The sequence below is a fragment of the Pseudoliparis swirei genome, chromosome 18 (assembly GCF_029220125.1).
Source record: "Pseudoliparis swirei isolate HS2019 ecotype Mariana Trench chromosome 18, NWPU_hadal_v1, whole genome shotgun sequence".
NCBI classification, from domain to species: Eukaryota; Metazoa; Chordata; class Actinopteri; order Perciformes; family Liparidae; genus Pseudoliparis; species Pseudoliparis swirei.
This window is the reverse complement of record NC_079405.1, coordinates 17,007,219-17,032,164: the sequence shown is the minus strand read 5'-3', so window position 1 is coordinate 17,032,164 and position 24,946 is coordinate 17,007,219. Positions and strand designations below refer to the sequence as shown.

At 43.0% G+C, this 24,946-nt stretch overlaps 2 protein-coding genes across 4 annotated transcripts; one reads left to right on the top strand and one right to left on the bottom strand.

Annotated features, from left to right (window-relative positions):
* Window positions 1–12,880: 12,880 nt before the first annotated feature.
* On the top strand, window positions 12,881–14,570 carry LOC130208523 (thiol S-methyltransferase TMT1B-like). The gene is made up of 2 exons (XM_056437702.1): window positions 12,881–13,177; window positions 13,659–14,570. Exons 1-2 carry the CDS (start codon window positions 13,067–13,069, stop codon window positions 13,890–13,892), a joined length of 345 nt encoding a protein of 114 aa, XP_056293677.1. The 5' UTR covers window positions 12,881–13,066; the 3' UTR covers window positions 13,893–14,570.
* A 3,341-nt stretch (window positions 14,571–17,911) lies between these two features.
* Window positions 17,912–24,303, bottom strand: atf1 (activating transcription factor 1). Of its 3 annotated transcripts, none has more exons than XM_056437959.1 (8): window positions 24,119–24,294; window positions 23,204–23,295; window positions 22,136–22,258; window positions 21,885–21,982; window positions 21,688–21,800; window positions 21,106–21,288; window positions 20,349–20,502; window positions 17,912–18,724 (listed from the first exon to the last, which is right to left on the bottom strand). In XM_056437959.1, exons 2-8 carry the CDS (start codon window positions 23,288–23,290, stop codon window positions 18,580–18,582), a joined length of 903 nt encoding a protein of 300 aa, XP_056293934.1. In that variant the 5' UTR covers window positions 23,291–23,295; window positions 24,119–24,294; the 3' UTR covers window positions 17,912–18,579. The 3 variants fall into 3 exon arrangements, with proteins under 3 accessions (XP_056293934.1, XP_056293935.1, XP_056293936.1); XM_056437961.1 differs by lacking the exon at window positions 17,912–18,724 and adding an exon at window positions 19,208–19,566 and having other exon boundaries at window positions 24,119–24,303; XM_056437960.1 differs by lacking the exon at window positions 23,204–23,295.
* Window positions 24,304–24,946: the final 643 nt, after the last annotated feature.

Sequence of the window (24,946 nt, the reverse complement as noted above, 5' to 3'; positions counted from 1 at the left end):
TTATTTCCCAGGGACGTAGACACATTTTTTCTTCATTAATCAGTATTTAAGAATACAACTTACTCTCTCTGTCATCAATTCCCCCCAAATGTGTTTGGATATCCGTCGGGGCATTTATTTGAGTTCTTGTGAGAATTTCGCCTAGACCTACTCCGCGGCCCTCACAAGGCTTGTTTACTGACTGTTTACTGACGTTAGTTATGTCGAGAGAATAGAGAGAGTGAGAGATGTACAGGCAGGCATCTTATTTGTGTTGTTTTATAAATGCTATTTAGACAATTTCGAAAGTATGTTGAATTTATTAATTCATTTTATAAATGTCACAAGAATTCACAGCGAGAAAATAGCAACTAAACTATGCTAGCTCTCGGTATCATGCTATCCATGTGCCACATTGTTTTCTATGGTAGCCTATGTGCAGTGGTGTATAGTAACGAAGTAGAACTTACTTAAGTCGTTTTTTTGGGTATCTGTACTTTATTTTACTACTTATATTTCTGTTTACTTTTACTTCACTACATTTTGCAATGAAAACTTGTACTTTTACTCCGATACATTTCCCCTGAAACAGTATCGTTGCTCGTTCCTCCGGAAAAAAATAATCATGAGACAAACATCGGGGACTGCGGTGAACGCAGCACGAACACCAGGTTGGGGATCAGTGGTCCTTGCCGAGTGTTTTCTATTCTCAGTGATGCCCAGGATGCGAGCGAGCGGCTACAGATACGACTCATTTCATGTGGAGCAGCAATGGAAGCTACTCGAACAACCACGGGGACCAAGATCAACGTCCGTGGCCATATTTGGGCGAACTCTTTTCTTTTGTCGGAGTGAAAGTTTCTTCCGACCGGATGAAGTGCCTCTTATGCCGACCGAAAGCTACGGAGATATTGGCCTTCAACAACTCACCAACCTCAGGAAACACATTGAGGTAAATTAAGATTAATCCCATGAGCCGCAACGTTAATGTTTAGTCATCATAAACCTGTTAAGATATCTAGCAGTGTTGTCCTCAGGATTGTAGTAAGTTATATCTTTGGCAGGAGAGGGGAAGGCAGGTGTCTGATTGTCCTACGCATGTTGTACGTTAGGCTAACGTTCGCTAGCTATCGTCAATTAAATGAGACAATTAGCGTGAGTGGAGTAGACGGATCTCTAGCGAGTTAATGAGCTGAAGAAGTGTTGACAGTTGTGAGAATTTGTTGATTTGAGTCGTCTTAGCTATAATATAATGCTAATCATTACAGCATTATTATTATTATTTGTATTAATATTATAAGAGTGACGGTCCAGTCATGCCGAGGATATTGATTTGGGACTGTTGCTGTGTTTAACTACAGAGATACAAGTGCATATTCACAAATCAACTCTGGATGCACGGACAGTGCATAAAACTAAATGTATAAACCTCAAAATAAAACAAACTATTTAGTACAAAACTGTTGGTTGGGGTCATGACATGTTAGGAAGTGTTATTAATTCTATCATGTCTATAATACTCTCACTTTATTTCAGGAATGGACTACATCAAGCAGCACATGGAAGAACCCTCCCTGCAGCTAGGTGATGCCACCAGGTCCAGTTCATCTGATGAAGAGGACTTCTTCTTCGTCATCTCAAGCGCATGACAGCAGCAAACAGCTGGATGGAGACGTGGATCACGTTGACTTGCTGAAATGCTTCCCAACTGTGTGCTGCTGTCTGTGAAGCTAGACACACTCTACCTGCATCAGGGCCTGTGAAGCTAGACACACTCTACCTGCATCAGGGCCTGTGAAGCTAGACACACTCTACCTGCACCAGGGCCTGTGAAGCTAGACACACTCTACCTGCACCAGGGTCTGTGAAGCTAGACACACTCTACCTGCACCATGTGAACTCCTCTTCAGCATCGCAGGACTCGTCTTCAGTCCAAGAAGAGCGACACTGAAATCTGTCCATTTTGAAAATCAACTTCTTTTGAAGATGAACAAGACATTTTTCACTTTAAAGTGATGATTCTGGTTGTTACTTTTGGTTCTGCTTTTTCCTGTGTTAATCGTGTTTTTATATTTTAGTAATTTCATAGTATTCATATATTGCTAAGTTCAACCAAGCTCATACTCCTTGTTCATGGCGGCCACAGCACCCAAACAAATATACTTCATAATTCTCCAAATTCTGACCCTTTGTTTTTTTTATTGACAGCATTTACTTTTACTTTCAATACTTAAGTACATTTAATATCAGAAAATTACTTTTGATACTTAAAAAAAATCAGATACTTTAATACTTTTACTCAAGTAGTATTCTCATAGGTGACTTTTACTTTTACTTGAGTAATTTTCCAGTCAAGTATCTTTACTTTTACTCAAGTATGACTTTTGGGTACTTTATACACCACTGATGATCACTCACTATCTCCCTAGGAATCCCGTGCCTGGCAAAAACAGACTTCATCTTCTGGATCACTGTGTCGGCTGTTTTATCAGACAGGTTAAGCACTTCAGGATATTTGGTCAGGTAATCAACTAACAACAGATATGATTGACCACGTAGCTCGAAGATGTCGGCTCCGACTTTCATCCATGGCAGTTCTGGAATCTGATGTGGTATGAGTGGCTCAGCCTGGTGTTTGGGCTGTAGCTGCTGGCACTGCATGCACTTCTCCACCATCGCCTCGATGTCTTGTGCCATGCCAGGCCAGTAGAGCGATTTTCTTGCTTTGGCTTTTGTGCGCTGCACTCCTTGGTGAGCAAGATGCAGCTTCTCCAAAATCGTGCTCCTGAAGCTCTGGGGTATGATGATTTTGTCTCCGACCATGACAATGTCATTCTCAATGCTTATATTGTCTCTGACTGACCAGTAGCCGTGTAGTTTCCTGTCCAGACTTTTCTTTTTAATGGGCCAGCCATTCTTGTGTTTCTCACACACAGCTTGTAACACGCTATCTGCTGCCGTAGCCTTTTTCAGTTGGCTGAGCGTTCCCTCGCTCAAGGAATCAGTGGCCTCCAAAGCATACACAACTCTCTCTTCACAGGGGTTCTCGTCAATGTTTTCACCTTCTCTGCTTGCAGTGGCGAGTGAGAGTGTGTCGGCCATGTACATGTGCTTGCCTGGTGTGTGTGTTATGTGTAGATCATACCTCTGCAGTTGTAGAAGCATTCCTTGCAGCCTCGCGGGTGCTTTGCTCAGCGGTTTGCGCACGATGACCTCCAGAGGCTTATGATCAGACTGCAGCAGGCGGGCTCCCAGTCCGTCTTTTGAGGAATCAGCTTGTGGAGTCAGCGGCTGCTTGTGATCATAGTACCTCAGCACTGGGGCTTGTGTGAGGGTGGACTTCAGTGTCTGTAGTGCTGAGCTGTGGTGTGGGCACCACTGCCACGCTACATCCTTCTTAAGCAGCTGTCTGAGGGGTGCTGTGAGTGAGGCTTCATTTGGTATGTACTGTGCCAGGAATTTTGTCATTCCCAGCAGACGTTGGAGACTTTGTTTGTCTTCTGGGGTTGGCATATCGACAATTGCTTTGATCTTTGTGTCGTCAGCCCTCTGTCCTGCTGCCGTGATGATGTGTCCCATATACTTTACCGTGTCAATTTTGAACTGGATCTTGTCTTTGTTAAACTTCACATGTGCAGTCTTTGCTCTCTCCAATACTTTCTGTCGGATGTCATCATGCTCCTGCTCTGATGACGCTGCGATGATCATGTCGCCTGCTATGACATACACACCTGGGATGTCGCCGAAGGTCTCACAGTTCTTCTGTTGGAACACTTCGCTGGCAGACCTGATCCCGAATGAGAGTCTGAGGAAGCGGAACCGGCCCCACGGCGTATTGAAGGTGCATAGCTTAGACCAGGGGTTCCCAAACTTTTTAGGCCACGCACCCCCTTCTACATCCCGACCGGGTTCACGCACCCCCAATCCCCCACACTTTGTTGATGGGGGGGGGGGGTCCGTGTACGTGTTTTTAGTTTGTTTTTTCGTTTAATTCAAAATACGGAATACGGTAATCACGTGTTTTTTTCGTTTTCCGTCTGAAACCAAAAACGGAATACCACCTCCGTATTTCGTTTCTGCCGTCTGAAACCAAAAACGACAGAACGGAAGTGCTTAAAATGAAAGGCAAAATAAAAGCCAGTGATACATATTCGTATTAACGTGAGAAGAATATTAATTAAAGGGTACCTGTAGTGCAAAACAGCAACGTGCTACATCCATTCGGCGCATCAAATAAATCATATTTACCCCGCTGCTATTGTCAACAAGTCACGCATAGCCCGAGGATTTACATTTATTTGTCAAAATTCCGAATCCGTGGGCGCAGCCATTTTGCTAGTTATTTACTCCAGCTCAAAGCTAACTATGACGTAGGAACGTTGAAAGGAATTCAGCCAATCCGGAGCCACTTCTACACGCGTTGCTTCTTGGGATAGATCGGTGGCCTCAAACCAGCCACGGTGGATGTATCTGGTAAACGTGCGATAGGCCATCAACCTGTACTGGCTGAAAAAAAGAGGAAATATTAAAACGTATACTTGAAAACAATGTATTCTACTGACAAATAAATGTCTTTCCCTCTATCGTGAAACATTCGTAGCGAAGAATTACACAATCTATATGGTCAAAATCAATGGAGATACTGCGATAGTATGCGATAGTATGCAGGCAAATGTTAGGCCTCTCGCTTATGGGAGAATAAAGGTGAATATATTCAGAATATTAGTAATAATCACACCAACTCTGGTGATCACAAATTAGCCTACATGAAGCAACTGGCTAACTTACCGATTTGACAGTTCTCCCTCGGGTGCAGGCCCCCGAACATGTCGGCCGATCATTGCATCAATGAAAGACATCTCCAGCGCTGGCTTATGCGCGATGTAGCTATCAAGCTCACGCTTTTGTGTGAAGCAGATGAGGTCTAATGACACTATATCATCGGACATAAGTTCGTGCTCTTTACAACAAATGCACTCTCTGTCTGTTTTTTGTGGCACATTTCCCACAACTGCACCAAACGTCCGCCGACTTGCGTGCACGGTCCGCACGGTGAAGCATCTGGACCGGCGGTCCTTCGGCATCAACTTCATCTGAATCATCGCTATCATCGCTGTCACAATTCACTAAATGGGGATAGTCTGCTTTTAAAGGTTCAAACAAGTATCCAGTTGCTGAATCAGACAATCTTTCATCGTCCATATTCTCAATCTCTCAGCATTTGCTTGCGAGCGCTCGACGTTGTTTACATTGGTATCTGAACACATCCGCTGTGGCTGGCTGTCGCTCTATCAACGTTCCGACGTCACACCACCCGCGACATATTCAAGCTCCAGTGCACTGTCGCATGTCGGATTTCAGCACTTTGAACAGCCTAAACTACGTATTGTTATTGAATACTGGACCGTCAGTGCATGAATACACTTTAGAAACACATTATCTTTTGCTCTGGCTACATAGTGATTTGCACTACAGGTACCCTTTAATCAATATAAAGAATAAATAATTAAACGGGGATATTTTAACGATGCAAACACATAGCAGGGTAACGTTAGAAGAATATTTATGAGTCAATATAAATAATAAATAATTAAACCTGGATATTTTAGCGACAGTGGTGACGACAGGAAGTTTAATATTCATGTACACAGCAAGAATCAACTTGTCACTTAATCGTTGCATTGTTTAATGCAACACAGTTCCTAATATAGATTAATCAAAGTAATTTGTCTGTGCAGAGTTGTTGCTGTTATCACATTTATATTTCCACCTCATTCTGCTGCTTCTTGGGCCAACACTGCAGAGCCTGTGTGAGGATACGCAGAGTAAAGGGTTCACCTTTATACCACTAGATGGCAGTATACCTGTATGTAATACTAGGTTATTGATACATATGTATTTAATGCCGTTTATTTCCTCTGATATTGAATGTTCATGGTTAACTTCCAGCATAGTTGTATACATCATGTATTTACTTGTTTTATTTGTGTCATTTTGGCACTAAACATTCCTACATGGATGAGTGAGGATATGATGATTACCAGGCAATACATATTGCCAATTGAAAAATATAGACAGTTGATTTATTCTTATTAAGCAGCCTTCAGTTAGCACCCAGTCACAATACCACCTGTGCTTCACCTGTAACCTTCATTACTACTGTCATCATCATCATGTGACCTGTTCTGTTGTGACTCTGCTGTCAGTGTCTTACCACATCACATCATCATAATGTAGTACTTTGGTCTCAAGAAGGATGGAGCTCTGTGTTGTGTGTGAACACTGTTTTGAAGAGTTGACTACATGAGTTATTGAATCAGACTGAAACATGGAGAGCACAGCTACTCTCCCATTTCTAAGATGACAAGTTAATGCAACGATTAAGTGACAAGTTGATTCTTGCTGTGTCCATGAATATTTAACTTCCTGTAGTCACCACTGTCGCTAACATATCCAGGTTTATTTATTTATTATTTATATTGATTAATTAATATTCTTCTAACGTTACCCTGCTATGTGTTTGCATCATATCCATCCATCCATTCTCATCCGCTTATTCCGGGGTCGGGTCGCGGGGGCAGCAGACCCAGCAGGTTGACCCAGACTCCCCTCTCGCCCACAACATTTTCCAGCTCATTCTGGGGGATCCCGAGGCGTTCCCAGGCCAGCCGGGAGATGTAATCCCTCCAGCGTGTCCTGGGTCTTCCCCGGGGTCTCCTCCCAGTTGGACGTGCCTGGAAAACCTCTAACGGGAGGCGTCCAGGAGGCATCCGAATCAGATGCCCGACCCACCTCAGCTGACTCCTTTCGATGCGGAGGAGTAGCGGCTCGACTCCAAGCTCCCTCCTGATGTCCGAGCTCCTTACCCCATCTCTAAGGCTGAGCCCGGCCACCCTACGGAGGAAACTCATTTTGGCCGCTTGTATTCGCGACCTCGTTCTTTCGGTCACTACCCACAGTTTGTGACCATAGGTGAGGATTGGAACGTAGACCGACCAGTAAATTGAAAGCTTCGCCTTTCGGCTCAGCTCTCTCTTCACCAAGACGGACCGGTACAGCGCCTGTTTTACTGCTGCAGCTGCACTGATCCGCCTGTCGATCTCCCGCTCCATCTTACCCTCACTCGTGAACAAGACCCCGAGATACTTGAACTCCTTCGCTTGGAGCAGGCACTCTGTCCCCACCTGGAGGGAGCAATCCACAAGTTTCCGGCAAAGCACCATGGCCTCACTCACCTGTCGGCCGCTTCCACAATAGAGGCTTTGAACATGGTCCACTCGGATTGCATGTCCCCAACCTCCCTCGGGATGTGTGAGAAGTTCATCCGGTGGTGGGAGTTGAAGACCTCCCGGACAGGGTCCTCGACCAGACGTTCCCAGTTCACCCGCACTACACATTTGGGCTTGCCAGGTCTTTCTGGCCGACTCCCCTGCCATCTGATCCAACTCGCCACCAGGTGGTGATCAGTTGACAGCTCTGCTCCTCTCTTCACCCGAGTGTCCAAGACATACAGCCGCAGATCAGATGATACGATTATAAAGTCGATCATTGATCTCCGGCCTCAGGTGTTCTGGTACCAAGTACACTTATGAGCCACCTTATGTTCGAACTAGTGCTGTGAAAAGTAACGCGTTAACTCAGTTAATTCAATTACAGGTTTAACTAGTTTTTTTTTTTAACGCATTTAACGCATGCGCAGAATGAGCTTCCAATCCGTCTGTTGTTGGTCGTCGGGACGAAAAAAAAGTCACTTGCAAAATGAGCTTCCAATCCACCACTTCAATCTGAACTCTGTCCGCTCTCATGCAGACGGTCTGTTCATCGGTAATGATCCTTCCGCAGGTTCACCTACGGAAACCTTGTTACGACTTTTACTTCCTGTCGATCAGGGGTCTCAACACGTCGATCGCGACCTGCCAGTCGATCGCGGCGTAGTGTCGGTAGATCGCATGACATTAAAAAGATTGGCCCAACCCCTGACATGTTCTCTATAGCACGTCTTTGTTCTTTTATTAAACTAAACGTCTGTTGTTGATCGTATCTCCACAGCAGCATGTCATCTCTGTCTCTACGCGTTGCGTTAACACTTATCGATCTCCGTCTCGCGCGCCACAGAGCTCGTGCGCGCATCGGGACCGAGCAAAACAAAAGTCACTTGTCAATCTGTCCACATGTCCGGGCCGGTGAGGTTTCAGCTTTGCAGCGGTGTCCCCGCCGTCCCTTTCATCACGGCCCAGTTCATGAAGAAAACCCACACAGTCAGTTTGCCTCAGCAGCTGCTAGAGGAAGACTAGAGGCCTTTAGATTGTATCATGGTGGAGTTAATGGTTGACAAACAAGAGAAAAATGTTCTGTTTAACCCTCCTGTTACCTTTACATTTCCTACCATATTTTACCCTCGGGGTCAATTTGACCCCAGCAATTAAAACCTCCAGAAAATTATTAGAATTAATATTGCTTCCCAAGTTTAAGTGTGAGGTACTTTATGTTTGTTTGTTGACTACCTAAATAGCCCTTTAAATAAATAAAAAAGTTGATATTTCTTATGTTTGACACAGTGAAAAACAGCCTGGGGTCAAATTGACCCCAAAGAACACCGACATTAAACATTGAATGGGGTCAAATTGACCCGAAAGGTAACAGGAGGGTTAAACATTCTGTTTAGGATGAAGATGTATTCATGTTCCATATGGAAGAAAACTGCTAAATAACTGCTGAGTTGCAGCACCATTGTATAGAAGAATGTATAAATGTATATATCCGTCTTTTGTCATAAATCTCTATGTTCTCACAAAATATACCGAGAATATTGGTAATATGTGATTAATCATGATTAATCCACAAAAACCTGTGATTAACCCGATTAAAAATTGTAATCGTTTCACAGCCCTAGTTCGAACATGGTGTTCGTTATAGACAAGCCGTGGCTAGCACAGAAGTCCAATAACAGAACACCGCTCGGGTTCAGATCGGGCAAGCCGTTCCTCCCAATCACTCCCCGCCAGGTTTCTCTGTCATTGCCCACGTGAGCGTTGAAGTCTCCCAGGAGAACTATGGAGTCTGCAGGCGGTGCCCTCTCCAGGACCCCTCCCACCGACTCCAAGAAGGCCGGATACTCTGAACTGCAGTTTGGTGCATAAGCACAAACCGCAGTCAGAGCCTTACTCCCCGCAACCCGTAGGTGCAGGGAGGCGACCCTCTCGTTCTCCGGGGCAAACTCCAACACAGCAGCGCTCAGCCGGGGGCTTGTGAGTATCCCCACTCCCGCCCGGCGCCTCTCACCCTGGGCAACTCCAGAAAAGAAGAAAGTCCAACCCTTCTCCAGGAGCTTGGTTCCAGAGCCAGCGCTGTGCGTGGAGGTGAGCCCAACTAGATCTAGTTGGTACTGCTCCACGTCCCGCACCAGCTCTGGCTCCTTCCCCGCTAGCGAGGTGACGTTCCACGTCCCTAGAGCTAGTCTATGCCACCGGCGATCGGCTCGCCCAGGGTTGTTGAACCGCTCTTAGTCTGGACTCTCACCCGAGACCTGTTTGCCTTGGGAGACCCTACCAGGGTCTAATGCCCCGGACAACATAGCTCCCGGGATCACTGAGCCTCTCAAACTCCTCCACCACGTTAAGGTGGCGATCCACGGAGGAGTTTGCATCATAGACCACTGTAAATACGCCCTTCCTTTCCACAACATCAGCTCTCTTTGGAGTGAGCAGTTTGATGGGATCAAAGCCGCATCTGTGATGTCACACAGTGAGGTCATCAGCTCTCAATTATCAAATTGAACGTGCACATTATTCAACAGAAAATATTTTCCAGAAGTTTAACATATTTTCTATTGAATAATGTGCACGTTCAATTTGATAATTTAATGACTTTTCCTGTAACTAAAAACATAATTTTTCTAACAAAGGGTATATTATAACATGTAGTAACTTGATATATTTGACAAAAATACATTTTGCTTGATACTTATTAGTGTTGAGTGATCTTCTGTCCCTGCGTTGGGCGTCTCTCGTCCATGCATGCTCTATCAGAACCTGAAACGAAAGGGACAAAATGCAGACAGCGTCCAGTCTCTGCAAGGAGAGTCATTCGTCCTGCTCTCAACGCTGAAACGAAAGGGAAAAAGAACGTTGCAGTCAATGCTAGTTTGACCGTTGCGTGACAAGCCACAATAATGCCGGCCTTGACGTTGATGCGATCTTCTGTCCCTGCGTTGGGCGTCTCTCGTCCTGCTCTCTGAACCTGATGATGTGGGTCCTACTTACACACTCTGAGAGTGAGTAGTGTGATGTCACTAATGACGTCAGCTCTCTTTGGAGTGAGCAGTTTGATGGGATCAAAGCCACATCTGTGATGTCACACAGTGAGGTCATCAGCTCTCAATTATCAAATTGAACGTGCACATTATTCAACAGAAAATATTTTCGAGACGTTTAACATATTTTCTATTGAATAATGTGCCCGTTCAATTTGATAATTTAATGACTTTTCCTGTAACTAAAAACATAATTTTTCTAACAAAGGTATATTATAACATGTAGTAACTTGATATATTTGACAAAAATACATTTTGCTTGATACTTATTAGTGTTGAGTGATCTTCTGTCCCTGCGTTGGGCGTCTCTCGTCCATGCATGCTCTATCAGATCCTGAAACGAAAGGGACAAAATGCAGACAGCGTCCAGTCTCTGTCATGATCTGGAGTTTGTGTCTAGTTTTGTGTCTTAATTTGAAGTCCTTGTGTCGTCTGTCTCCCTGTGATTGTCTGCCCTGGCCCTGATTGTTTCCTTCTGTGTGATTGCTGGTCCCGCCCTCATTGTGTCCACCTGTGTCTCGTTCCCCGTTGTCCAATCACCTTCACCTTGCCTGTGTATGTAAACCCTGTTCGTCTCATTCCCAGTGTGGCTTCGTACGGTTTGGTCCGCGTTTTTGTCGTTCATGTCTGGTCTGGTCTGGTCTGGTCTGTGATTTTTGTAATTAAATAGTTTGTGCAGTAATGTCGGCGTTTGGGTCCTCTCTTGCTGCGACAACCGTGACCACACATGACAGAACGAAGCCACCAATAATGGACCCAGCCTTCAGTTTTCGCTGCACGGTTCCTGCCTGGCCAGCTAACGCTCATGTTCTTCTTGAGGAGATGTGGGAGTCCCTCCGGGCCCTGCAGTCAATGTTGGCGGTTCCTGTCCCCGATGTTCCGGCTCTAGACCCCGAGGTTCCAGTCCCCGGTGTTCCGTCACAGGCTCCAGACCCCAAGGTTCCAGTCCACGATGTTCTGGTTCCAGTCCCCGGTGTTCCGTCGCCGTTGAACACCGGTTCCAGTCCACGATGTTCCGGTTCCAGTCCCCGGAGTTCCGTCACCGGTTCCAGTCCACGATGTTCATGTTCCTGTCCCCGGTGTTCCGCCGCCGCCTCCAGCCCCCGATGTTCTGGTTCTAGTCCCCGGTGTTCCGTCGCGGTTCCAGCCCCCGATGTTCCGGTTCCAGTCCCCGGTGTTCCGTCACCGGCTCCTGTCCCCGATGTTCCAGTCCCCTGTGTTCCGCTGCTGGCTCCAGCCCCCGATGTTCCAGTCCCCGGTATTCCGCCTCCGTTCCGCCCGTCCCCGGTTCTCCCCATCCCGCCTCCGTCCCGGTCAGTCACAGTTCCTCGTGTTCCGTCCCGTCCATCCCCGGTTCCCCATGTCTCGTCGCCTGGTCCTGGTCCCACAGAGCCCCCATCCCCAGACCCTGGGACTTCCTCTCCTGAGCCCGGTCCCCTAGCTCCCCGCTCTTGTCTTCCGGCCCGCCCTCCAGACTGCTTCTGCAGCCTTGGACCCTCCTCCGGCTCCCCTCCACTCACCCATGTGGAACGCTTGGCCGTCTGGAATTCGTCCCTTGAGGGGGGGGTACTGTCATGATCTGGAGTTTGTGTCTAGTTTTGTGTCTTATTTTGAAGTCCTTGTGTCGTCTGTCTGCCCTGGCCCTGATTGTTTCCTTCTGTTTGATTGCTGGTCCCGCCCTCATTGTGTCCACCTGTGTCTCGTTCCCCGTTGTCCAATCACCTTCACCTTGCCTGTGTATGTAAACCCTGTTCGTCTCATTCCCAGTGTGGCGTCGTACTGTTTGGTCCGCGTTTTTGTCGTTCCTGTCTGGTCTGGTCTGTGATTTCTGTAATTAAATAGTTTGTGCAGTAATGTCGGCGTTTGGGTCCTCTCTTGCTGCGACAACCATGACCACACATGACAGTCTCTGCAAGGAGAGTCATTCGTCCTGCTCTCAACACTGAAACGAAAGGGAAAAAGAACGTTGCAGTCAATGCTAGTTTGACCGTTGCGTGACAAGCCACAATAATGCCGGCCTTGACGTTGATGCGATCTTCTGTCCCTGCGTTGGGCGTCTCTCGTCCTGCTCTCTGAACCTGATGATGTGGGTCCTACTTACACACTGAGAGTGAGTGTGATGTCACTAACGACGTCAGCTCTTTGGAGTGAGCAGTTTGATGGGATAAAAGCGGCATCGTTGATGTCACACAGTGAGGTCATCAGCTCTCAACCAATGAGTTTTAGTCAAAGGCTCACTGGTCCGTGTACGTTTTGTTCGTTTGTATTTTCGTTTCATTCAAAATACGGAATCCGGAAATAACGTGTTTTGTTCACTTCTGTATTTCGTTTCTGTCGTTTGAATCCAAAAACGATAGAACGGAAGTGCTTAAAATGAAATTCAAAATAAAAGCCAGTGATATGTATTCGTATATGCAGTGTTCTATGATGCAAACACATAGCAGGGTAACGCTAAAAGAATATTAATTAGTCAATATAAATATTACATTATTAGGTTTATTTATATTGATTAATTAATATTCTTCTAACGTTACCCTGCTTTGTGTTTGCATCATAGAACACTGTAAATACGAATATATATCACTGGCTTTTATTTTGACTTTCATTTTAAGCACTTCCGTTCTGTCGTTTTTGGTTTCAGACAGAAACGGAATACGAAAGTGGTTTTCCGTTTCTGGTTTCAAACGGAATACAAAAAAACACGTTATTTCCGTATTCCGTATTTTGAATGAAACGAAAAAACAAACTAACAAAACGTACACGGACCGGGAAGCCATGGAGGAGGTGGACGACGAGTCAGTGGACGTCGTTGTCTGCACCTTGGTGCTCTGTTCTGTCGCCAACATGCGGCGCGTGCTGCAGGAAGTCCGCCGCATCCTCAAAACAGTGAGTATGTGGCGTTCAAGTGCTGTGGGAAATATGTTTTTCGTCGCCGGCTTTCTGAACATGAATGAGCCCGGCACAAAGCAAACAACTTCCTCCCGCTCTCCGTGAAGTGTTTACTGTTCTGGTGCACAGTAGGCTACAAGCTGCAAATGGGAAGTTTTCTTTTTTTGTTGTTGCCCGGAGACCCATAAACTCACAAGTAGTCCTATAAACTGAAATAAAAGCACTTTTGTTGATATTTTTGGATAATCCAAGGGTCCAAAAAAAATCGGACGCCTTTTTGGGGTCCTCAGGGTTCGCATGTTCAACGTATTAACTAAAATGTGGCAACTTATTAACATTACAGACTTCTGATATCTAAAGGATTAACTTCAGAATCCCCACACGTGCCTCTTTCTGCTTTACTTTCCTAATACCAGCCAGCTGGCACATTACAGCCACTGCAGTCTTGACCAGGTTATCTTTGTGTTGGTTCTTTCAGGGTGGAGCCTCCTACTTTCTGGAGCATGTCGTCTCAGATCCCTCTTCCTGCACATACTTCTTACAGCATGTGTTTGAGCCTCTGTGGTACTACCTTGGAGATGGATGCATGGTTACCAGAGCAACGTGGAAGGATCTAGAGCAGGGGTGGGCAAACTTTTTGACCTGCGGGCCACATTCGGTTCAAAAATGTGACAGAGGGGCCGGGCCAGGAGCATTTGGACACGCAATGTAATTTATTAAACATGGAGATTGCGTCTGTTTTTTATACATTTCAATTTAAGGTGCAAAGTTAAAGTAATCAACGTTTACTGGAAAGAGATCAATGGAATCACTTTCAACATTCAAAACAAATTATTACCCAACGAAATACTCAAGCTCAATAATTTCTAATTGTTTTAAACCCCGCAAAATAATGGACGGATTGTCCTGAGAGACTGTATGAAATATCCTGCCTGCAGCAGAAACTAGAAAGGGGTCTTTAAATTGAGGGCGATGTGCGGCGTTATCTGGTCAGCATGTGTAAGAACCGTCACAAACAGACTGACAGCGCTTTACTCGAGAAAATATGGCCCTAAAGCTGACAATTGAAGTTCGATTTTTAAAAATTATTCATATCTCTTCTGAAAACACACCTTTACTCATGTGGACGAACTGTTTTGGTGTTTGAAATTGGTTTACCAAAGGTCATAGGTTAACAAAAGCAGTGAAATATCTGAATACAATGCTAGATACATGTAATTGCACCTGTCCATCCTGGAGAGGGATCCTCCTCTGTTGTTCCTGATCCGATGTGAGGTCAAAGGTCAGGGATGTCTATATGCACAGATTGTAAAGCACTCGGAGACAAATTTGTAATTTGTGAAATTGGGCTCTACAAATACACTGAATTGAATAAATAAGGAAAACCAAATTTTGTATTAATGTTTTTTTAGTAAAAATGATGTGGTCTGTCACACATTCACCAAAATGATAAAGATAGGACTGAGAAATGACTTCATATTGCAGATAAAGTTCCATGGGGTGTGTGCAAATAAAAAATGACCATTACATTATTATTTTTTTATAAATATGTATTGTACATTAAAAAAAAAATCTACATTATATACATGTTGTGAAATAGAAAACAGAACACAACTATTGACAGACTATTTACAATATGGCTTCACTATAATAACATCATGTCATCGTGTCACGAGAGCTTTCTGCTGGCCGGGCAGGTGGAGCTGCAGGCTGCGCTGCAGGCGCTGGTGAATCCTCTCTGTAAAATACAAGACTAGTCAGCACCGCGCACAAGTTACGGACACCGGGACGGACACCGTGACACGTAACGTGTAGTAAAGACTCTTACCCGGTCCAAGTGGCTCTCTTCTGGCTGCGTGTTCCTCCTCGTGGCTCCGCAGCCCCTCCAGGCTCCGCGCTGCTCGCCAAAATCACTGCGGCTGTTTCTAAATGAGCCTCACCTGTGGTGGGCGGGTCCCTTGTGATTTACTGAGTGTTCATTGGTTGTTTTTTTTCGCAAAAATGTTGACAGACAAACGGATTGACAAATCATGGTGAAGGGTTTTGTGTGACGAGTACTTTCCGCGCCAACGCACACCGGAAGTAAACAAAGTCGCGATTTGGACAAGTTCGGCGGGCCGGATTGAAAAGCCTAACGGGAAGGATGTGGCCCGCGGGCCGTAGTTTGCCCATGTCTGAATTCTAGAGGCAGCTGGTTTTTCTGAACTTCATCTAAAACACGTAGAGGCTCCAGAGGTCACAAGGATGATAAGACCACATATCATGGGATATTCCATTAAAGGGTACCTGTAGTGAAAGCGAATATGTAGCCAGATCAAAAGATAATGTGTTTCTAAAGGTTATTCATGCACTGACGGTCCAGTATTCAATAACAATACGTAGTTTAGGCTGTTCAAAGTCCTCAACTCCGACATGCGACATTGCACTGGAGCTTGAATATGTTGCGGGTGGTGTGACGTCAGATCGTTGAGAGATCGACAGCCAGCCACAGCGGATGTGTTCAGATACCAATATAAACAACGTCGAGCGCTCGCAAACAAATGCTGAGAGATTGATAATATGGACGATGAAAGATTGTCTGATTCAGCAACTGGATACTTGTTTGAACCTTTAAAAGCAGACTATCCCCATTTAGTGAATTGTGACAGCGATGATAGCGATGATTCTGATGAAGTTGATGCCGAAGGACCGCCGGTCCAGATGCTTCACCGTGCGGACCGTGCACGCAAGTCGGCGGACGTTTGGTGCAGTTGTGGGAAATGTGCCACAAAAAACAGACATAGAGTGCATTTGTTGTAAAGAGCACGAACTTATGTCCGATGATATAGTGTCATTAGACCTCATCTGCTTCACACAAAAGAGTGAGCTTGATAGCTACATCGCGCATAAGCCAGCGCTGGAGATGTTTCATTGATGCAATGATCGGCCGACATGTTCGGGGGCCTGCACCCGAGGGAGAACTGTCAAATCGGTAAGTTTGCCAGTTGTTTCATGTAGGCTAATTTGCGATCACCAGAGTTGGTGTGATTATTACTAATATTCTGAATATATTCACCTTTATTCTCCCATAAGCGAGAGGCCTAACATTTGCCTGCATACTATCGCCCATGATTATGATGATCCTTTAGCATAGACTAAGAAGCCCATACTTTATATAGCGGTCTCAGTAGGCCGCGCACCATGGAGGCCGCGGTATATCGAATAAGGCCGCGTCCGCTGCCCGTGTATCGTGGCATTCGCAGTATCTCCATTGATTTTGACCATATAGATTGTGTAATTCTTCGCTACGAATGTTTCACGATAGAGGGAAAGACATTATATTTGGTACACCTTTATAGCTCAGTTTGTTTGTTATAGGCAATCCGCTGTTTTGTCACAGCAAAAAGCTGTATATATGTACATCTTGGCGTGAACTCCAGACGTGAACTGGTTTGAGCCCACCGATCTATCCCAAGAAGCAACGCGTGTAGAAGTGGCTCCGGATTGGCTGAATTCCTTTCAACGACTCAACGTCATAGTTAGCTTTGACATGAGTAAATAACTAGCAAAATGGCTGCGCCCTGAAGCGTTCACGGACTCGGAATGTTGACAAAGAAATGTAAATCCTCGGGCTATGCGTGACTTGTTGACAATAGCGGCGGGGTAAATATGATTTATTTGATGCGCCGAATGGATGTAGCACGTTGTTGTTTTGCACTACAGGTACCCTTTAAGTGACTGCAGGGGCAGACATTATGGAGAAAGCCCAGAAGAGACCCGATTCTCTAATCCACGGAGTTTTATACTCAATGTCCCTGGCCCCGGTCAAAACGTCACTTCCGGTCAAGTCGCTAAACAAGTATTTTCACAATAAGAGTCCCATCTTGTTATTGTCCGCATTAAAGTCACTTTCACAATAAAAGTCCCTTGTTATTGTAAGTCACTTCACGGAATTCAACCGGCCTCGTCAATCTATAATACTAACATACAGTCACTCTCATGCAATATACATTAATTCTTGTCATTTACATTTGCATAGAGTAAACATTACCCCTATGCTTCATAATACATTAATAACTAGAATGGGCACTCGGTAGAGCGCATACCTTCGCATATCACAAGATTGGGCATTGAATTATGAACATTTTGGCATTAGTTGAATGCCAATTGGACAAAAATGTATCGTGCTATGGTAAAAAAAGAGTTTGACCTTTCCATGACCTTGACCTTTGACCCGATTGATCCCAAAATCTAATCAAATGGTCCCCGGATAATAACCAATCATCCCACCAAATTCCATGCGATTCAAGAACATTTTGACCTGTTCATGACCTTTGACCCGATCGATCCCAAAATCTAATCAACTGGTCCCCGGATAATAAACAATCATCCCACCAAATTTCATGCGATTCGGTTCAATACTTTTTGAGTTTTGCGAATAACACGCATATAAATAAATACACGGCGATCAAAACATAACCTTCCGGCATTTTCAATGCGAAGGTAACAATATCAATATTCTCCCTATTATAATATCTTTCTATATGTATTAATTTAAAACATAAGACCTCTGCAGATGTTATCAAAATAAACTATTACAACCTAACACAACGGACACGTACAATTCTGATTAATTGTTTTATGTCGAAACCTCATGTACTAACATCTGCATTGTCCACTACTAACATTCATTAGACAACACTGGGTTCAAATTAGGTCTTCAAGTTTCACAACAATACACCACCCACTGCATTTATTGAGTGAAAATATATTTATTTATTTACAGAATCAGCAACATTTCATAGTTTGTTCTTCTTTCCAAAGCCCTCCCAAGATGTACATAATAAATATTACCTGGACACTGCTTTTTTCCCCTGATTGTCTAAGTAACTGCCAAAAAACAACCAAACAAACTACACTGAATGTCATCATTTGTTACCCTTTATATTCCATTGCACAAAAAGAAGGAATGACAATTGTAACATCTCCTTATAGAGAAAAGAGGGGAATTGCTGGTCCACAATATAAACAGGAATAATGTCTGTGAATTATAGTCAACATTCTGCTGATGCTGTTGGAGGATAAAAAAAATACAGCAACATTTTTATACATTGTTAAAAAACACGGGATACATTTACAAACTGAGACTCAAAGTTAAAGCTCACCATTTCAAACCTCCCAGTATTAAAATGTACACAACTATAAATGTTATAGTGTTAGCAAATAAAAAAAAACAGCAGGTGGAAAAAAATGTATTGGTTGAGTATATCTTACTGCCATCAATTGTCACTTTTATATCAGAGTAAAAAAAACTTCAGGAGCCTGAAATTAAGTGTTCCCAGAAACCCTGTTCATGTCCAAAGGGCTGAGCGGTGTCGCTCCCAAACAATGTCCCATTCCGCAGCCTCTATTCAAACAGGTTATCCTGTTTTAACACAATAAAGGTCCTTTAATGTTTTGAGTTCTTCAATTAGGGTCTTGTTTTGGTTTTCGAGAACAGCTACGCGGTTTTCAAGGCATTTAACATACTCCTTTTTCTTCCGTCGACATTCCCGCGCTGCCTCTCTGAAAGGAGGACAACAATGTTAGTCTGACTGAAAAATTATAGAAATAAAATCCCAGTGTATCACAATGTACAGTATTATTACATATATCAAAGTTACAGTGTAACAATAAAAAATGTGCAAGCAAAAAATTGACTGACAAATAGGATACTTTACACGTAAAAAAAAAAGATACTTTACAATTAACCCTTATTAGACCTGCAACATTACAGTCTTTAAGAGGCGGGAGCGATCTCTAGAGAGAAGCCACTGGTATGAAACCAGCAGGTGTACCAACCATGTCATGCTGGTCGGGAGCTGAATAGCGCTCCAAAATGATGCTACATTTTGGTGGGGCCAAACTAGCATGGTGACTTTCAAAGGGGTTCCCTCAAGATATGTGCATGAATATGGGTACCCATCAGTCTCCCCTTAATGTCCACTTGATGCTAATCCCATGCAGTTTTGGGCAAAAAGTATGCAGTTTAAAAAAAAAAGTAGTACGTAGGCATACAAAGGCATTTTTTATTATTATATTTGAACATACTGCCCATACATACATACATACTATCCCTAAACAGTCTTGGAATTGCACATATTGTATAACATTGACAGGAAAGCCAAGATTCGTGTGTGTATTCAATGAGCTCAATTGCATTCATGTGTCTTATTTAAATTGTTCCCATTGAGTAGAGAGCCTTGAGAAAACGTTTCCAAAAACCACTGGAGTTGTCAATGTAGAAAATGGACATGCTTGTTTTGGTAGTGTCTGTCTATCCTGAGCTCATGTCAGACAGACACTATCATAAGGAAGAGCCGGTTGAGCAATGACAAGCTCATCCAGACAAAGTCCTTCGGTCGGTGCTTGTGGTGAAAAAAACAATGTCAAACAGATTGTAGTCCAAAGAGATGAAACAAAGGGGCAATACTCGTCAGATCATACAACGGTAGAGTGGTGATATGTTGTTAAGATATTGTTGTGATAGAAACATAAAAGATAAGCCATATGAACACAGGTCTTTAGTTGCCATAGTGACCATTTCATTGTAGTGAGACCCTTTTTTTAAACTTGACCTCACTATAACATGACCTGGAGAGACCAAGGGGGATCAGAGGATGTATGGCTTTCCACAGTATATTGGCAATAAGAGGGTTTCTTGGGTGGTACAGAACAGACGAAAAATGTATATGGTGTTCCTCAAGGTCTTGGGTACTAAATCTGTTTTTTGAGTGATTTTTGATCATTTCATTTTACCACTCAAGTGATAAAAACAAAAAATATCAAATGTAGCACTGCATCGGTGTAACAAATAGTATAAACTAAAAAATTGCTGTAACCACTTATGAGACATAAGTGAGCATGGGAATGGCCTTAATACAATTCCATCATAATATGCTACGCACTTTACACTTTCACAATTGATTTGATTAATTAACTAATACATTTTTACTTTTGATTCATGGCAAGAACAACTTGACACACACCTGAGCTGCCTTTTGGCTTTAAGAGGATGTGTATCCCCCCCCCTCCCATAATTCGTAACATTGTCATACAAAGCTTGTAATCTTTACCACGCGTATTTAATCCATTGTGTCAGTGTGCATCTGTGACTGGGATTTTACCCAGAAATAAACTGTACACGTACCTGTTTTTTGCAAGCCGGATTTCCCTTTTCATTGTTGGGTCATCGCTCTTGCCCTGAGAATGTCCCATTGGAGACGTCATGACGACGGTCTGAGGGAGGGAGCTGGATGTCTGCGCTGTGCGGATCTGGTATGTTTGCATCTCTCCTCCTGCACCTGCAGTAACATGACAGCCAAGCGTTGACAGTCGGAGTCATAACAGCCTTTCCAAACAGCATACATCATTTAAAAGATTTCACTTGAGAAGTTTAGACATTAACATATTATTGTTGAACTATAAATAAACATAACATTAAAGCCCATCAGAATAAAAGTTATTTCTTCAGCGACTACTTTTATAGTGCCAATATTGAGACATTTTCCAACCTGTGTGAATGACAATCCATTAACTAGTTTACCAAACGTGCTTCTAAAAATGCTGAACCTTGATTTACATTTTTTTATTTTGAATTACACTTTAATTAAATCATCTCATTGAATGTAAGGCACTTTGAAGTGAAGCCACATTCCATGTTGATTTGGGAAAGATACTAAAGGTAAACTACCAGCCCAACGTCTTTGCTGGATTTGCTTTTTTCCCCCTTATCGCTAAATAAAATAACTTTCTCACTGTATTTGTAAAAAAACATTTTATTAATGCTGGTCAGATTATGGCACTTTGTAAAAAAAAATCAGTGACAATTATTTCATTAAGAATATTGGTGATATTTTTTAAGACAACTAGATACATTTTCTTAAAATATGACATTTCTTGCTTACCTTGTACAACAACCTGGTTACTAGGGACCAGTATCTGCTGGCCGTCAGGTGTCTGGGCATACTGAAGAATGGTGGTGTTTTGCTGGACTCCACCAGCGTTGGCCATGTTGATTGCCTGTAGACCCTGAATGCCTTCAGTCCCCGACGTAGCAAGCTGGATTGTGCCATTAGCAGCTATTGTAACTAAAATTATCACAAAGATGGCATCAGAAATGGGTCCCGCATATGTAAAATTAACTTTTTAGCTAGTTAAGTACATTCTGAGATCTGCAGAGTACTCTCTTTTTTCATAGGTTAAATTTTTTTTTTACTACAGACATGGGGAATTTTCCCATTTTACTAGAAATTTGGTTTCTGATGTACACATTTTCTTCTGAGCATATGAACACGAAGCATACAGTACATTGTATTCCATAAGAATCATATTTATCCAAAAGTTCCCTTTGCAGAAATCCAACATATGTTTTTAATGATTATTTTGTGAACTGGAGATGAATAACATGTTATAATAAATTCTAAATTTCACAGGACAAATGAACCACTCTTTTTTATTCAAGTACTATTGCACGGAGAAGATCATACTGTATTGTCCGGTGCTGGTCTGGTAGATTTGGGTGGTGGATACTGTGGATACCGGACTGTCCTTTCCCTCAATATGTGTTACTTCCTCAGATGACAGTTCATTTAGGATTTTTCTGCAGGGTGAGAGAAGGAAGATCAATTGAGATGGAATTTCTCTCTGAAATTCTTTTTTGTAATGTGTCTTGATTTTTTTTTACCTGTATGACGGCCGTCTTGCCAGTATTTCTCTTGTATTATGGGCTACAGATTCACTGTCAGATGAGTCCTGTGAATCGTCACTATCTGAACCCAGGGCCTTGAAAGAGAGATACATTAACAAATTGCATGTGAGTCATCGGAGAAAAAGGCATATTGAAGGTTTGTAAAAAAGAAAAGAAGGAAATAAATGAATCATAGGCTGTCACTGAAAAACAATTAGTCCAGTGTCAAGAAAAGCCAGTGGTTTTACCTGTACAGTTTGCATCTGAGGGGACTGAATGACTGACGACTGTGCAGACTGGATGACCCCTTGAACCTGAAACTGACCCCCTGGCAGCTGTACAACGGCCACAGCACCACCACCCAGTGACATCTACAAAAACCCAAACACAATTTAAAAATTTACAATACATAGTAATTGCGGCAATTACCATCATATAATGTGCACAAAAAAGTGAGTTTAGAAGCTCATTGAAAAGCGCAGCTTGGAGTAATGTTGCGTCCATTGCAACCACACGCATCTGCACGTTGACTTTGCATGGGATCTCGTAGCGCGAAAAAAACGCGTCGCTTTTGGTGTGAACACAGCATTAGATTGAGCTATACCACCGATGCTTCTGCTACCATAATGAATGAATACAATGAAACATATTGGAATTTTGCTTATATTCTTCAGAGTTGCCCTAAACTCAAATCTTCGAAGGGTCGCACTGTGGACCTAAATTCAACAAAATAAACAACCTAAATAAAAACTGTCATTGACAGCTGTAGATTATTTTTGATTAACCAAACCATTGTTTTTGCAAAGACAAGATGATATTACGTTTTTTAAATATATATGGTGATAATATTATGTAATTTGACTGTAGGTTTGCACAACTACATTTTCTGTTTTTTTAATATATTAAAATTCACAAAGATTAAGAACCACTGTCTTATATAAACTCAGAGAGTGAGAATGAGCACTTCTGCTACTTAATATATCATTATACCGAATATTCTTTGTGATTTCTTTAAAGATATGATTTCCTTTTTAGTTGACTTTTTACTTTGCTGATAAAGGTTGGAAAAAAGAAAGAACGATGTGAAGTCTCTTTATGATCAATACAGCGGTCTTCATAGATCGATCTTAAACATTCATCTCTGAATACAAAGTACTAATGAGCCAACTTTAACACCTAAGTGTGCTTTAAGCATGACAACCGTAAAAATAAAAAAGAGATGTAATAGCGTTGCAAGAGATTCAGTGGAAATACAGAATGGCAGTATTGCGAGTTTTTCAAAAGGTGCTGCATTGAGAAAGCGATCTATGAATTACCTGTTGGGCTATCTGTGAGAACTGAGCGGATGTGATGGTAGCGGTCTGTAACTCGGTGCCATTGCTGCCCTGCTGTACTTCTTCCATAGTAACTGGAAACAAATAAATCAATATTACCGTTTGACAATGGCGCTAATGTAACACAACAACCGTGTGTGGCGGGGTTTGTCTGCCTGTAAGATGCTGGACTCCGCTGTAGCCTGTGCGCCATTTGTTGATATAATAAACAACTCTTCCCGACAATGTGCAACAGATCAGAGCAATATCAGATCACTGGCCCATACTGGGGTTAACCCTTTCTTATGAAGTTGAACAGGTAACGTTAAGTTAACGAAAACAATCTACTTATTTGTTGGTTCAATCGTGTTAGCCAATGCAACTAACGTAAACATGGAGTTAAGGAAATTAGCTAGGCCCAACAGGCAATATTGTTAACTTTTCACCCTCCTGAGTTAAAAGCTGCAGTTTCACGTTTTTAAGCGGGCTGACTTCATCGCAACGGATTTCTCCCGCCGACATGTAAAGTTGTTCTTTCAGTCCCTCGCGCTACAATGTTCGACCTCGCTAACATCCCCGTTGCTAGTTAACGGGAGCTAACGTTCAGTTAAACGAATGTTAACCAATTCAAATGGTGAAAAAGAACACTTTTAGAACTAAGAACGGGGCCAGTTGTGTTGCTCTAGTTCACAGGAAGGATGAGCTTTAGCTTCATTGAGCAAATATGTGTAACTCTGTCACTGGCACGCAAGTTACCGCGTCAATAGACGTCAGCGAGACGGGGAGCCATTAAGCTAACTACACCTTCCCTTTTCGTAAAACGGCTAGGAGTTGACGAAGCAACAGCCGCCATTACCGCCACAGCGGAGCAGACAGCCAGACGAGCACAAAATTACCGCTCAGCCAGCCATAATTTACCTTTTCACGACCGCGTAACTGCTGTTGTTCTCAACGTGGACTTCGCGCAATTCGTGTGTATACTTTGGCGTAAGAAATGCCTTGAAAAGTTACTTAGCAGAAGTGGCTAACAGCTAAAAATACAAAGATGTCAGCTAAAAAATAGCTGACCACTTTTTTTCCCAAAGGAAATGGGCGGTGCCGCTTGGCAAAGATGCATTACGTAATAGTTTATTTCGGCTTTGTGATTGGTGAAGAGTTTGAGCAACTGCTAGATGTACATGGACAGGGTGGAAAAGTCCCACTTGTACATACAGCACAGTGCATTGCCCAAGTGACGTGATGTAACATGCTACATGTAACATTTACACGCTATTGTAATAGCAGCATAACTTATAAAGCCAGTAAACCAAACCAGTCACACAATGTTCATCAAGTGCATAAGACACTGGTCATACCGGACACAGAAGGTGAAGGCTGACGATTAAAGTTTAAAACATTGTTTGTTTGTTTAATTTATGGGTGGATTGAGCAACAGTGCATTTACAGTTTGTGAATTAAACTTTGCAAGAGGATGAATGTGTCATTTCTTCTCTCAAGTCTCACATGATCTAGCTTTTAGTTTATTTATAATAATACAAATAACATATTTATTTGTATCACATAATAATACAACTAATAGCACTCTTACTATTACGCAATTCGCGTCAAACGGCCGCCCGCAATTTGACAGAATGCTGCTGTTACATGTTTATTGTGCACTACTTTATATTTAGAGTCTAGGCTTTGAGGTTCATTTCACATCATTACTAAACTCAGGATATATATTGAGAATATAAGGACATCTGA